Source organism: Belonocnema kinseyi, chromosome 10 (assembly GCF_010883055.1).
Source record: "Belonocnema kinseyi isolate 2016_QV_RU_SX_M_011 chromosome 10, B_treatae_v1, whole genome shotgun sequence".
Taxonomy (NCBI): domain Eukaryota; kingdom Metazoa; phylum Arthropoda; class Insecta; order Hymenoptera; family Cynipidae; genus Belonocnema; species Belonocnema kinseyi.
In genome coordinates this window covers 3,623,252-3,638,420 of record NC_046666.1, presented here as the reverse complement: position 1 = coordinate 3,638,420, position 15,169 = coordinate 3,623,252, and the positions used below count along the sequence as shown (strand labels likewise).

Genomic DNA, 15,169 nt, shown 5'->3' with positions numbered 1-15,169 from the left:
TAATTTGATTATTTAACTTGAAAAGATCACCTTTTAACCAAAGATAGAATAATTAAATTTTCTTTTTGAAAAATTCAATTTACAATAAAAAAAAATTAATTTTATACAAAATCGTTGAATTCTTACCATTTTTAAGCAATTAGTTAAATATTTAGTTAAAACGATTAATTTTTACCATAAAAAGATGAATTAGAAAAAAAATGTAATGGCTGATATTTCAACCAAAACAGATTTTTATTTAAAATCCAAAACATTTGAATCCTGGGAAAAAATCCCTGACGATTCCTGGTTTTTTCAGGTTTTATAAGTTTATTATAATTTTTTTTTCAGTTTCTAGAGACTGAAATAATGTTTAATTTAAAAGTTTTTAACAAAATATTTTTAAATATATTAGCACTATCAATTAATTTATAACTAAATAATACTAAGAACATAATCAACAATTTTTTGAATTTTTTCTCTGAAGTACATTAATTTTAATAATAATTCAAACAAATTCTGATTTGACCTTCTTTTACTTAAAATTCAGTGCATATTTAGATAAAATTAATATTGCTATTATATTGAATTCAAATTTAATTTCGTCAAATTCCTAACTTTCCAAGTAAAAATATTTAATTTTCAACAAGATAAATGAATTTTTAACCAAAGAGTTGAGTTTTCAACCTCAAAGATTAATTTTCTACCAAAAAAGACCAATTTTCAACCAAATAGTTGAATTCTAAACTTTAAAAAATAAAATTTCAACCAAAAAGGGAATAGCTAAATTTCCAGTTTAAATAATTAATTATGCACAAAAAAAACAAATTCTCAACCAAAATAATAAATTTTAACGAAAATTATGAATAATAAAAATTTTTAAAGTCTCTCTTCCAATTCAAAAACAAATTAAATACAAAAATTTGCTCACCGCCAAATCAATAAAAATTTGAGACAAACAAAATGTCACTATTCCGATTCAAAAATAAATTAAAACTACAATTCTTGCTTCTGTTTCCGAAACAAATTAAATCTCAAAAATTTTCTCTTCAAAAGTTTCAATTGAATAAAAATGTTAAAAAATAACAGATTTCTCTTCAGATTTCGAAAAAAATTGAAAATAATGTCTAGACCAAACTAAACCATGAAAATGAAAAATTACCCCTTTTTATCCAAAGAAAAATTTTGGAAATTAGATATTTTTCATTTTTTGCAGCACAAATATTAACAAAACAGACAAAAATAACCAAAATTTAGAATTCTAACCTAAAATTAAAAATTAAACTTGAGCTTTTTAGTACTTACATTTTATCCTTTTGATGCTGACGTTTCCCCATTTTGAAGGAGAACTTTAAAAGACACTTGTAAAAATTATAATCTTCCCAAATTTCGATTTATATCAATAATATTTTAAAGAAAGAGTATCTTTCTATGCGTTCTAGTCGTGTTCGTTCTGTCAAAACAAATACACCATTTATAGGTTAGGTTAGATATTAGATAGAGCCTCACTAGGTGGCGCTAGCAAACTTACATAGGTGCCCGCGAAATTCAAACTCAAATAGTGCAAAGCCAATTTTTAAAAGAATATTGTCAAAAATTCTTATTTTATTTTCTATCTTATCTAATTTTCCTTATCGTTCATCTTATCTTTAGTTATTTTTCCTTTTCACTTATTCTTCTTCTTTAATTCTGATTATTTAACTTCATGCTTTTCACCTTTAAAGTCTTCTTCTTTCTTCTGTAAATTCTTCTTTAATTCTTTTGCCTTCTTTATCTTTCTTCTGTTTTTATTTTTTTTAATTCGTCTTTAAATTCTTCTTTACCTTCAATTCTCCTTCTTCTTCTTTAACTCCTCGTGTTCTATCATTCTTTTTATTATTCTGTTTTCTCTTCATTTTCTCTTTCTGATTTAATTTCTTCATCATTCTTAAATTCTTTTATGCCTTATTTTTCTTTTCATGATTTTTATTAATTTTCTCATTTGTATTTAGATTCTCCTTCTTCTTTACTTCCTTAATTAACCTTTTTCGTCATTTTCAGTTCACCTTTTTCTTTACTTCTTCAATTCTTTAGATTTATATTCGATTCTCCTTCTTTTTCACTTCTGCTTCTTCTTTAATTCCTTTTATTATTCTTCTTTCTCTTCCTCTTCTCTTTCTACTCGCTTTTTTCTTCTTTTTTTTAAAAATTCTTCTGAAATTCATCTTTGCCTTCTTTTTCTTTGCAAGATTTTTATTTATTTTTAAATTTTTTATTAAGATTATTCTTTTTCTCTATCTCCAATTCTCCTTCTCCTTTACTTCTTTTTCTTCTACTTCAATGCTCCCTTCTTTACTTCTTCCTTTTCTTCTTCTTCAATTCTCCCTTCTTTACTTCTTTAATTCTTTTTCTTTACATTCGATGGTTCTTCTTATTCTTCTTCTTTCTCTTCCCCTTCCCCCTCTACATTAATGAATTCTTCTTTTTTAAATTCTTCTATGCCATCTTTTTCTTTTCTCGGTTTTCATTTATTTTTTTAATTTGTATTGAGATTCTCCTATTTCATCATCTTCAATTATTCTGTTTTTCTTTACATCTTTAATTCTTCTTTATATTTAATTCTCCTTTTTCTTCTTAAGTGTTGTTGAGTGGAAGCTTCTAATGTGTCCCCTAAAAGGGTTTACATTTTTCTTACACCTTCTCTATTCCTTTACACACCCTCCACACACTTACTTGGTGGTGGAAGGAGGACCTACAGTTTAAGGTGGGTTCCGAACCACCAAGAGCAACAGCCGTACTTAGAGAAAACCTTTTTCTCTAGAGGTACCGGTCCCACGACTCTCCGGAGATGAACAACTCCCTTGCTAGGCTAGTGTTCACCGCAAGGGCCACCGAGACTCTTCCAGAGTGCAAGGCGGGAATCGAACCCGCAAGCCGAAGGAGTGGGTCCAAAGCCTACGCTTTAGCCCCCACGACCATCGTCCCACTTTCCTTTTTCTTTTTTACTTTTTATTTAATTCCAAGAATAATTGATTAAATTAATTAAAATATTAGGATTATGATTAATTAAAAAAAAATCCAAGAATAATTTAATTCGAAGAAAAAGAAAGCACAGAAGAATTCAAGAATAATCATTCTTAAATTCTTTTTTGCCTTCTTTTTCTTTACACGTTTTTTATTTTATTTTTATATTTTTATTGAGATTCTTCTTTTTTGCTATCTTCCATTCTACTTCTTCTTTACTTCTTTAATTTTTCCTCTTTCTATAAAACTCTCCTTCATCTTTAATTATTTTTCTCTAATTCTCTTAATTCTTATTCCTGCTCCTCATCTTCTCCTTCTGCTTTGATTTCTTCTTCCGTATTTAATTCCTCTTAAATTCTTCTTTGCCTTTTTTTTCTATGTTTTCTATTTATTTTTAAAATTCATATTGAGATTTTCCTTCCTCTTTAATTCTTTTTATTATATTTTTTTCTATTTGTCTTCAGATTTTTCTTCTTTAAATTATTCATATTTCGGTTTTTAATTCTTCTTCTATCTTCATTATCTTCGATTCTCCTTCTTCTTAAATTCTTCATCCTTAATTTTCCTCTCTTCTTTAGCTTTTTCTTCTTTAAATTATTCATCTTTCTATTTTAAATTCTTCTTCTTTCCTCTTTAAGTCTTTTTATTATCATTCCTTCTCTTCCTCTCCTTCTTCATTTGTTTAAATTCTTATTCTTTCTTGGGTACATTCTTCTCAAATTTTTTTTTGTCATTTTTTTCTTTCTTTTTTCTTTTATTCTTTCTTTATATTTTTAATTGTTGTATTGAGATTCTTCTCAATCTTCTTTATCTTCAATTCTCCTTTTTCAAAAAATCATCTTTCTTAAATTCTGTTCTGCCTTATTTTTATTTCCCTCTTTTTATTTTTAAATTTTGAATAAACATTCTTCTACTTTCTTTCCAATTTTCATTCTTCTTGAATTCTTCCTCTTTAACTTTTCTTCCTATTTAATTCTTCTTTCTTATTACTATTTATTCTTATATCTTTGAACTCTTCCTTATTATTCTTTAAAGTTTTTATTTTTTTTCTTTTAAGTCTTTTTCATCTTTCTTTTTAATTCTCAATTTTCTTCTTCTTTATATTACTTTCATTTAATACTTTTTTCTTCTTTAACTTTCCTTTTCATTTAATTCTTCTTAATCTATATAGTTTTGCTTTGCTTCTTCTTCTTTTTTCTTCTTTGAATTCTTCATAACTCTTTATCTTCTTTTTCTTTCCTCTTTTTATTTTTAAAATTTGATTTCTTCTTCTTATCTTCAATTTTCCCTCTTCTTACATTCTTCTTTTTTAACTTTTCTCCTTAATTAATTATTTTCCTTTCCGTGCTCAATTCTGCTTTATTAATTCTTTTTCTTCTTATCCTTCTTCTTCAAATTCTCCTTCTTTCTTCCGTTAATTCTTCCTAAATTATTTGTTAGTTTTCACTTTTTTATTTTAAAAATTAATATTCTTTTTTAATTCTTCTTCTTTATATTCAATTCACCTTCTAGCATTCTTCTTATTTAACTTTTCTCCTCAATTTTTTTTCTTTACTTGTTTAATCATGTCTCTTTAAATCTTTTTCTTCTTCTTTAAATTCTCCTTCTTGCTTTTCTACATTCTTCTGTAAATTCTTTTTTGCCTTATTTTTCCTTCCTCATTTTTATCTTTCTATATATTTGCATAGAGATTCTTTTTTATCTTCAATTCTCCTTCCTCTTAAATTCTTCTTTATTTTGTTCTCATTTAATTCTTATTAATCTACAGTTCTTGTTTTTCTTTCTTCATAAATCTGTTCTTATTTCTTCTTAAATTATTTTTTCTTCTTTTTTTCTCCTTTTTTTATTTTTTAAATTCGAATTCTCTTCTTCAACTCTCTTTCTCCTTACATTCTTCTTATTTAACTTTTCTTCTCAAATAATTCTTTTTGTAAACTTGTTTAATTCTTCTTCTCCTTTTTCTTCTGTAAATTCTTCTGAAATTATTTTTTGCCTTCTTTTTCTTTCATCTTCGTTTATTTATTTTCTAAATTTTCATTAGGATTTTTTTATCTTCAATTCTCCTTTTTTAGGTGTTTTACTCTTCTTCTACTTTAAATATTTTTCATCTTCTTTCATTCCTTCTATAATTTTTTTTCTCTTCCTCTTCTTCAACTTTTCTTCTTTAATTATTCGTTCTTATCTTTAATTCTCATTCTTCTTAAATTATTCTTCTTTAGTACTTCTTCTTTATATTTTTTTCTCATTTAATTCTTCTTCCTTACTTCTTTATTCTTCATATTTTCATTGTTCTTATCTAAATTCTTTCTGCTGTATATTCTTCTTAAAATCATTTTTGCTTTCTTTTTCCTTCCTCTTTATTTTATTTTATTTTTTTAAACCTATTGAGATTCTTCTTCAATTTTTCTTTTAATTGAATTCTTCTTTCGTTCTTCTTTTTCTTCTTTAGTTCTTGTTATGATTCCACTTTCTCTTTCTCTTCTTTTTAAACTGGTTCTTCTGTTTGTTTTAAATTCATATTATTCCTTCTCTAAATTCTATTTCTTTCCTAAAGTCTTCTTAAATTCTTTTCTGCCTTCTTGTTCTTTCCCTTTTTATGTTATTTTAAAAATTTGAATTAACATTCTTCTTCTTTATCTCCTGTTCTCATTTCTCTTAAATTCTTCTTCTTTAATTTTTCTTCTAATTTGTTTCTTCTTCTTCCTTCTTTTTCCTTCTTCTTTAATCTCTTCTTCTCATGTCTTTTAATTATTATCATTTCTTTTTTAATCTCTTCTTCTTCTGTCTCAAATTCTTCTTTAATTATTTTTTACTTTCTTTTTCTTTCCTTTTTCTTATTTGTTTAGACATAATTATGTTATTTGAACATGTGGATTTAAAACAATTTTCAGTTTTAGGAAGAAGTTTTAGCATATCGAGAGAAAAATTCTTTTTATTATTCCTAAATAAATGTATAGAAAAAAAGAAAGAAAGAAAATTTCTTAGTTTTTGTAGTTTCTATTCAAATCTGCAAACAGCAAATTTAAATAAGAGGAAAGAAATTTCTTCTTCACTCTTCTTTCTTTTTTCTTTAAACTCTTCTTATTAAAATTCTCGTCGCTTCTTACATTTTCTTTGAATTCTTTTTTGCCTTATTTTTTTCCTATTTTTATTTTATTTTGATTTGAATTGAGATTTTTCTTTAAATCTTATTCTTTATTTTCAAATCTTCCTAAATTCTTCTTTCTTAACTTTTCTTTTAATTTAATTCTTCTTCAGATTTTCTTTGTCGATTCTTTTTCTTAATTCTTCTTCTTTAATTCTTCTTATTTATTTTCTTTTTCCTCTCCTTCGCTCTTCTTTAATTTGTCTCCTTTCTTCTTTAAACTTTTCTCATTCAACTAATTCTCTCTTTCTGCTATTAAATCTTCTTTCTTAAATTCTTTTTTAATTATTCTGTCCCTTATTTTTCTTTCCTTCTTTTTCATCTTCTTTAAACTTTTCCTCACTCTTCTTAATTTTTTCTACTTTCTTCTTTAAACTTCTTATTTAAATTCTTCTTTTTTTAAATTCATTTTCATTAACTTTCATTTTTATTTCATTCTTCTTCTATACTTCTTATTCTTCTTTGATTCTTATTTTGCTTCTTCAATTATTCGTATCATTATTCTTCCTCCTCTTCATCTTCTTCAATTTTTTCTCTTTTCTTCTTTCATTCTTATTTTTTCGTAAATTCTGTTTAAGCTTCTTTTTCTTTCCTATTTTTTAAATTTCTTTATCCTTTTTCTTATTTTTTTTATTTTTAATTCTTCTTCTTTAAACTTTTCTTTTTCCTAAAATACTTTTTAATTTCTTTAATTCTTATTCTAATTTACTTTCTTTATTCTTTATTTCTTTTTCTTTCTTCTTCATTCTTTTCTTTATTTCTTGTTAATTTTCAATAACTATTATCTGATGATACCTGAAAAGTTGACGAAAAGTCAAAAATTGTAATTGGGCGTGGTTTCTTTCAGCGCATGCGCAGTAAATTGGACTTTAGTAGGGATCGCAAATTTGTACAGTCTGCCCGGAAATTTAAACATCACTAATCAGTTTCTTTTAGAACGCCGTACCGAGTGAAGTGTCCAATCTAATTTTCATTTAAATTATTATAATCAAGTTCTTGTGCTTTAATTAGTTTTTCGTACCAAACTTTCCAAGTGAGTATTTTAACGTTTAACCATTCTTCTTTAATTTGTCTTCTTATTTCATTTTTCTTCTTATATTAAAAATTAAATACATTGTTATGCTGAATGAATTTAATATCAAATTGATCCAATTTCGAAAACCAAAAAATTGTTCAATTTTACATATTTTTAAAGCATAATATTATAAATACATAATAAACCATAAAACGAAACCATAACCATTTTAGAAACGCTATACCGTACCTATAACGTATATATTATTACTTAAACGTTGATGCTATGGCACGGGACCTTGCGCCCGCGCCGCGCTGCCATGGTGCTTTGTAGAAGGCCTGGCGACGCCAGGCCACTTTTTTGTCACACGGAAAATTTTTGCAGCTATAAACTACGTCGCTATTGCATTTTCAACAAAATAGTTGGATTTTCAAACAAAGAAAATTTTCTATCCACAGAGATGAATTTTCAACACAAAAAAAAACGAATTAAACAAATTATTTGCAACCAAACAGTTTCATTAACAACTAAATATATGAGCTTTCCAGTAAAAGAGACAAGTTTTCCAAAAAATAGTTAAAGATTTAGCCAAATGGTAAAATTTGAAAGCCAAAATGAGAAAAATTTTGAAGGCTTGAATTTTTAACAAAACAAGTATTTTTCAATCGAGAAAGACAAATATTTCACCAATGTATAAGGATAATCGGAAGAGATGCATTTTAAACAAAAAAGATAATTTTCAATAAAAAAAGATGAATTTTTAACAAGATAGTTGATTTCTGTATATAAAAAAAATTTAATTATTAAATATACAGGTCAAAATTTTAACCAAACAGGGATTAATTAAATTTTTAGATAAGCAAATTTAATATTGAACAAAACAAGATGAATTTTCAACAAAGTTGTTAAATTTTTATCCAAAAAGATGAATCTTAGGTCAAGAAGATTAATGTTCTACCAAAAAAGACGAATTTTGAATAAAATTCACAAATTTCCAACAAACTTATTTAATTTTAAAGCCAAAAAGATCAATTATCACATTTTCAAGCAAATAGTTACATTTTTAATTAGAAAAAATAATTTTTTACAATACAAAAACAATTTTCAACAAAATAGTCGCATTTATAACATTAGACATGATTTTTTAACTGAAAAAGTTAAATTTTCAGTTGAAAAATAAATCTTAAACTGAAGAACAACGATTTTTCAACAAAATGGATCAATCTTCCGTCGAAAAGATAAATTTATAACTTAAATTATGCATATCCAACCAAAAATTAAATTTGGACTAATAAGTAAATCTTTCAACCCAGTATTGTTGAATTTTCATCCAAAACGAGGAATTTTCTACAAAAAAGACAAATTTTCAACCAAATAGTAGAATTTTGAATTAAAAAAATTGAAACCAAAAATTAAAAAGTTCCATTTTTAGTTATAAAAAATTCTTTTTACTAAAAGATACAAATTTTCAGTCAAAATAATGGAATATTCAACTGGATTAGTTCAGTTTTTCGTTGAAAACATTCATTTTAAACTAAAGAATTAACCAAAAAGGATGAATTTACAACAAAGAAAATTAAATTTCTAACGAAAAAGACGACTTTTCAACTACATAAAAAATATCAATTAAAAAAATGTTAATGCTTACATATTGAGTCAACAAAAGAAATTCAACAACAAAAAACCTAATTTCGAAACAAAGAGATGAAATTTCGAATGAAAGAATAATTATTCAAACGCAAACAATTGAATTTTTAACAATATAGTACAACATTCAATAAAATAGTACAATTTTCAAAAAAAAAAAAAAAAAACGAGTAGTTGCAAATTCATGTTTTCTGGTAGAAATTTAATTTTTGTCATTTTTTTGTTTAAAATAAATAAATTGGAAAATCTTAAGTTTTTTTCTGAAATATTGTTTTATACCGTTTATAAAAGATTCTATAAAAAATATTTAAAAAATTAAAATGGGTAGTCTGGAGTTCTATTAGTGTTATACTTTAGCATAATAATTATATTTTCTTATTTATCCCAGCGAGAAAACCTAACTATTATTTATTAAGCTACTGCTTTGTGGTTGAAAACATTAATTTTTAATAAAAAAAGAACAAAATTTCAATAAAATATTATAAACCTTAAACAAAAGAAATTAATTCTGATAAAAAATTCAATAAATTTGATAAAGTCATCCTTTTTGGTTCGAGGTACGAATTTTTTGGTTTAATTCAACTGTACCATGTTTTTTATAGCTTATCGTTTCCCTTTATCTATTCACTTCAATATTTTGCTATCTCTTTGTCAATCTAAATTTACGTCTACGTTTTCAATACCATATTTTCTATTTCATCCTATCCATTATTTTCTTTCCACGTCAATCTTTTTCTATCTCTTTGTAAATTTAAATTCACTTCTACCTGCTTCAATACCACTTTTCCTACATCTCACCACGTTCTTTATCTATCCACGTAAATTTTTTTCTATCTCTCTGGATCTAAATTCTCGACTATGTTTTTCGTTCTCCTCTTCTTAATCTCATCCTATCCTAAATCTATCCACGTTAATCTTTTTCAATCTCTTTGTCCATCTAAATCCAAGTTTATCTTTTTTAACACCCTCTTCCTTATCTGATCCTAACATTTGTCTAGTCATGTTAACCTTTTTCTATCTCTGTAAAAGATTGCATTGCAAAAATTGACATGGTTAGATAAGGGACAGGATGAGATCAAGAGGGGATTGAAATAGATAGACGTAATTATAGATCGTAAAAGAGGTAGAAAAATATTGACGTGAATGGATAAAGGATAGGATGCGATAGAAAGTGTGGATTAAAAAAGATAGGCGAAAATTAAGATTGATAGAGAGACAGTAAAACATTTTCGTGGATAGATAAAGGATAGGATAAAATGGAAAAGAAGGGATTAAGAAATATAGACATGAATTTAGATTTACAAAGATATAGAAAAAGATTGGCGTGCATAGACAAAGGATGGAATGAGATACGGAAGAGGGTATATTGAAAAAGATATTTCGTAGAATTCAGATTGACTAGAAGATGGATAAATATAGACGTTGATGGATAAAGGGATGCGATAGAAGAGGCTAAGATAAGGATAAAATAAAAAAGAGAGCATTGGAAAAGACAGACGGGAATTTTGAATAACAGAAATAATAAAAAAATATTATAGAATTATATTATAATATATAAGAAGGGACTTGAAAAGGTAGACTTGAATTTAGATTAACAAAGAGTTAGAAAAAGATAGATTTGGATAGATTTAGTATAGGATAGGTAGAGAAGATAATAAGAAAGGATAATATAGAAAAGAGAGGATTGAATAGATAAAGGGCAGGATGAAATCGAGAAGAGGGGATTGAAAAAGATAAACTTAAATTTAGATTAAAAAGAGATAGATAAAGTTTTACATTAATAGATAAAGGATTGGGTGAGATAGAGAAAAGGATAGACGTTGATAGATGTAGTATCGGATAGGATAGAGAAAAGTAGCTTGAATAAAAGACGGGAATTTGGATTGACAGAGAGATAGAAAAAATAGACATGGTTAGATAAAGGACAGGATGAGATAAAGAGGGCATTGAAAAAGATAGATGTGAATATGGATTGAAAAAGAGGTACATACATATTGACATGGATGGATAAAGGATAGGATATGATAGAAAATGGGGATTGAAAAAGATAGGTCAAAGTTTAGAGTTATAAAGCGATAATAAGATATTTACGTGGATAGATAAAGAATCGGATAATATGGATAAACAGAAGGTGGGATAAGATACGGTAGAGGGTATTGAAAAAGATATACGGGAATTTAGATTGACGGAGAGATAGAAAAGGATAGACGTTGATAGACATAGTATAGGATGAGATAAAGAAGAGAAGAAAAAAAAATAGACGGAAATTTAGATTTACGGAGAGATAGAAAAATTGGCTTTGATAGATATAGAACAGGATACGATATAGAAAAGTTAGTATCGAAATAGGTAGAAGTGAATTTAGATTTACAAAGACATTGATAGGCGTATGAGAAAACTGAAAAAGATAGAAGAGAATTTAGAATGACAGATAAAAAAATATCGACGTTGCTAGATAAAGGATACATTAAAATGGAAAAGAGGGTATTGCTAGATTATTTGTTTTATTTATTAACAAATTAAGTTGAATTCAAAATGTAAATTAAGGCTTAGTAAAAAGTAGCATGCTTCAATATTAAATTACATACAGGGTGGACACGCTAGGGCTTACATACATAGCGAGTTGAATGCTGCCGGAATTGCACAACAGCAGGGGAGATGCCATTATACAGGGGTATTTTCATATTTCGCGCATTTAAAGTTGCATTCGGATCGACCATGTAATATTTCATTCACTTTACTTAAAACATATCCCGTCTATTCATAACATACCTTTTTTATGCAGTGAAAATAAGCGTTAAACACCATTCACTCTTCGCCCACTGGAAGAGCAGAATATTTTTACTATTTTATAGTATTTGTCACTTAGCAGCCATTCTATAATGTTATTGGCACAGAAAAAAATGACGTTTACTTCTCAGTTCACATGTCTCACTTCATTATTAATTAAACCCTTTTATTATTTGTAATTACTATATAACATAACCTATATTGTTTTGACACTTGTATCCGTTTAGAGTTTCGAACGCAACCATGGAAACTATCATAAACTTGATTCGAAGATGCACCGATTTGACCGAATGGCCGATCCGAATGAAACTTTAAAGGCGCAAAATATGAAAATACCCCTGTAGAATGGCTTCTCCTCTGCTGTTGTGCAATTCGGGTAGCATTCAACTCGCCATGTATGTAAGCCCCAGCGTGTCCACCCTGTATGAGTATGCCCGTGGAATAATTTTCAAAGTAGTAATAATTATTACTAAACAATTTATAAATTGCTGCCATCATGCTTTTAGTATTAAAAAAACAACTACTTCATTTATACTTACAAAAAACTGTCGATTGAAGCGTCTCTGACAGTGAAAAGCTAATTCTTGTACTCTTGAAAATTAACAGTGTCACTAACTGGGGACTTTACCTTATAAAGATTCAAAATTATTTTTTTAAATAGGCTCTCTATTTTTGTAACTCCAGCAGGACTATACTTGCAAAATAAGGCATTCAATTTATTCATCAAAAATGTATTCTGCGTAATGAAAATTGTATAAACTTGCTTTCCAGATATCTCTCAAAAAATGGCATCATGGGTTTTCTGTGACCTGGAAGACATGAGAAGCACACCATCCTGCAAGGATGGAATCAGTGTGGAGACAGAATCTCGATACCGATCAGATGGGGTCAAATTCATTAAGGATCTTGCGGGAGAATTGAAATTGGGTTACAGAACTACAGCAACGGCAATCTTTTTTTTTCATCGAGCTTTCATGAGCCTCTCTTTTAAGGAATATCCTCGATATATTACAGCATGCAGTTGTTTATTTATTGCTGGAAAATCAGAAGAAACTCCTAAGCGAAGCAGTGCTTTTATGAAAGCGGTGCAATCTTTACGATCCAGAGAGAAATACAAGTTCATTGGTGACATTTCTGCAGTAAGTTTCACAATTTTTTTAAATTCACAATTATATTAAAATATGGGTGGAGCCAATCATTAATAACCATTACTTTTCTCGTTAGTTTTTTTTTAAATTTCCAAAAGAGTAAAATACTATTAAAACAGTTTATCCAATTTCCCGATGTTGATAGTGTTACAATGTTAACAACAATTTGTTTGATTTCAGGAAGATATGGTTTCATTCGAATGCGTCGTGATGTTTACTATAAACTTTGAATTCCAAGTGAGACACCCTTACAAATACATAGTGAAGTACGCGAAAATTTTGGCAGGCGATAAGACTTTACTACAACAAGTGGTTCAAACTGCTTGGATTTTTGTAAATGATAGTCTGCACACGCCTTTGTGTATACAATGGGAACCGGAAGTAATAGCTATTGCTCTACTTCACTTATCAGCAAAAATGAACAAATTTGTTGTCGTGGATTGGAAAGGACGAAATAAACAAAAACAGAAGAAAAAGTGGTGGGATTTGTTTGTCGAAGGATTGGACGAGGCTGTGCTGGACAATATTGGACATCAGGTGCTTGACTTATACAATACGAATCCGAAATCTTCGAGCTTCCTTGACTCGACAGCTTCAATTTCAGCCAACGGTGAAGTTGAATCAAGATCAAGAGACGCTGAGTTGGTAACATCGTTTTCATCTAATGTTGTTGACATCTTAGGGCTACCAGTGGATTTTTCTGTACCACCACCAATATCCGCAAAACCACCATTATCCGTAAAACCAACAATACCTACACAAACAAGACTTTCCGGGCACCAACTTCCTGTTCCTGTACATTCCCCATTTTCTCTACACTCACTTAACTCGCCAGCTTCAGTTTCGTCTAAAGATGGATTTGAATTAGAACCAAGTGATGCTGCTTCATCGGTAACAACTTTTTCGTCTAATATTTCTCAAATCTCTGGAATACAAGTGGATTTTTCTGTACCACCACCATTATCCGTCCAACAACAAATACCTACACAAACGAAACTTCACAGACACGAACTTCCTGTTAGTGTACATCCATTTTCTCTAAACCCATTTGCTTCGCCAGCTTCAATTTCATCTAAAGATGGATTTGAATTAGAAGCATGTGATACTGCTTCATTGACAACATCGTTTTCGTCTAATATTTCTCAAATCTTTGGAATACAAGTCGATTTTTCTGTACCACCACCACCATCATCCGTAAATCCACCAATAACTGCAACAACTACACTTCCTGGACACCAACATCCTGTTTCTGTAGAGTCACCATTTTCAGTACCTCCCCCAAATTTTAAAAGTTATCCTTCTTTCGGACATTCTAGGTTTAATGCACCGCCTAATGTCCAATTTCACAATCCTCCAAAGACTGCAATGCCTTTTAACAATTTTCCTCCCACGTGTTGTTCCCCTTTTGCCTATCAACCAATGGCATATCCTTCAGTTTAGACCATTTCGAAAAGGAAGCTAATTATAAAGCCAGAAATAAAAAACAGAACCAGAAACAAAATTGGTGAGATTTATTTGTACAGTGGATGAGGCTATTTTTGAAAAGATTGGACATCAAGTGCTTGATTTATACAATCGAAATCCGAAGTCTTCAAGCATATTTGACTCACCAGTTTCAATTTCAGCAAGTGGTGGACTTGAATTAAAGTCCAATAATGCTCCCAGTAAATTGTTTAAATCGTTTTCTCCTAATATTATTCATATCTCAAAAGCAAAAGTGGACTTTTCTGCACCACTGTCATTATCCGTAGAATTGTACGGATAATGCCCACCACTAACTGCACAAAAATTTCCCGGACACCAAAATTCTGTTTCTCTAGTGAAAATTTTCTGTATCACCACAGAATATTTGTAAGATTATTTTAGACTTTTTTATTTGCACATATAGAATGTAGATATTTAAAGTTTGTATTTCGTGATTTGAGATGGTAATTATCGTACCATGATAATTTAAATAAATTCTTGTCGAATTCAGTATTCATTATTTTAATAATTTTGGTCAATCTAGAAAAGTGATTTCTTCTTTAGCTAAAGTCGCGGAATATTTTTTTTAAAGAATCATAAGTCGGATTCAAACGAAAGAAGTTAAAAAATTCCCGGTTTCAATACAGAATGCATCACAATCGAAAATTGCCCTCTTCCAAATAAAAAATAAAAAAATAAAGTACTTCAAGTAATTGTTAGATTTTTTCTGGATTAAAATAGACAATTTTGTTACATTGTTTATTGCGATTGTAACTTTTGAAAATGGAACTAATTTGTTGAAAATCATTTTTTTAAACTAAAAAATGACCTATTCCAGTAGAAAATTTAACTACGTTGCTGAAAATATGTGTTTTAAAATTCATAATTAGATTTGCAACAGAAAATTTAACTATTATATTTGTGGTTGAAAAGGGATCTTTTTTGATGAAAATTTAACTATTTGGCTGAAAATGATTA

General features: G+C 28.1%; 2 protein-coding genes across 2 annotated transcripts in view; one reads left to right on the top strand and one right to left on the bottom strand.

Annotated features, from left to right (window-relative positions):
• LOC117181828 (RING-type E3 ubiquitin-protein ligase PPIL2) overlaps positions 1 to 1,459 on the bottom strand; it is a 69,615-nt gene extending 68,156 nt beyond the window's left edge. The window contains exon 1 of the mRNA XM_033374824.1: positions 1,285 to 1,459. Coding sequence (XP_033230715.1) covers positions 1,285 to 1,316 — 32 coding nt within the window. The 5' untranslated portion in view covers positions 1,317 to 1,459. The remainder of the gene's footprint in view (positions 1 to 1,284) is intronic.
• A 5,621-nt stretch (positions 1,460 to 7,080) lies between these two features.
• LOC117181979 (cyclin-K-like) lies at positions 7,081 to 14,167 on the top strand. Its single transcript, XM_033375002.1, has 3 exons — positions 7,081 to 7,160; positions 12,351 to 12,718; positions 12,908 to 14,167. Exons 2-3 carry the CDS (start codon positions 12,365 to 12,367, stop codon positions 14,165 to 14,167), a joined length of 1,614 nt encoding a protein of 537 aa, XP_033230893.1. The 5' UTR covers positions 7,081 to 7,160; positions 12,351 to 12,364.
• Positions 14,168 to 15,169: the final 1,002 nt, after the last annotated feature.

Coding starts and splice junctions, on each gene's coding strand:
- LOC117181979 (XM_033375002.1), top strand. CDS start 12,365: ATGGCATCATGGGTTTTCTGTGACCTGGAAGACATGAGAAGCACACCA. Junction 12,719..12,907: donor TCATTGGTGACATTTCTGCA/GTAAGTTTCACA, acceptor GTTTGATTTCAG/GAAGATATGGTTTCATTCGA.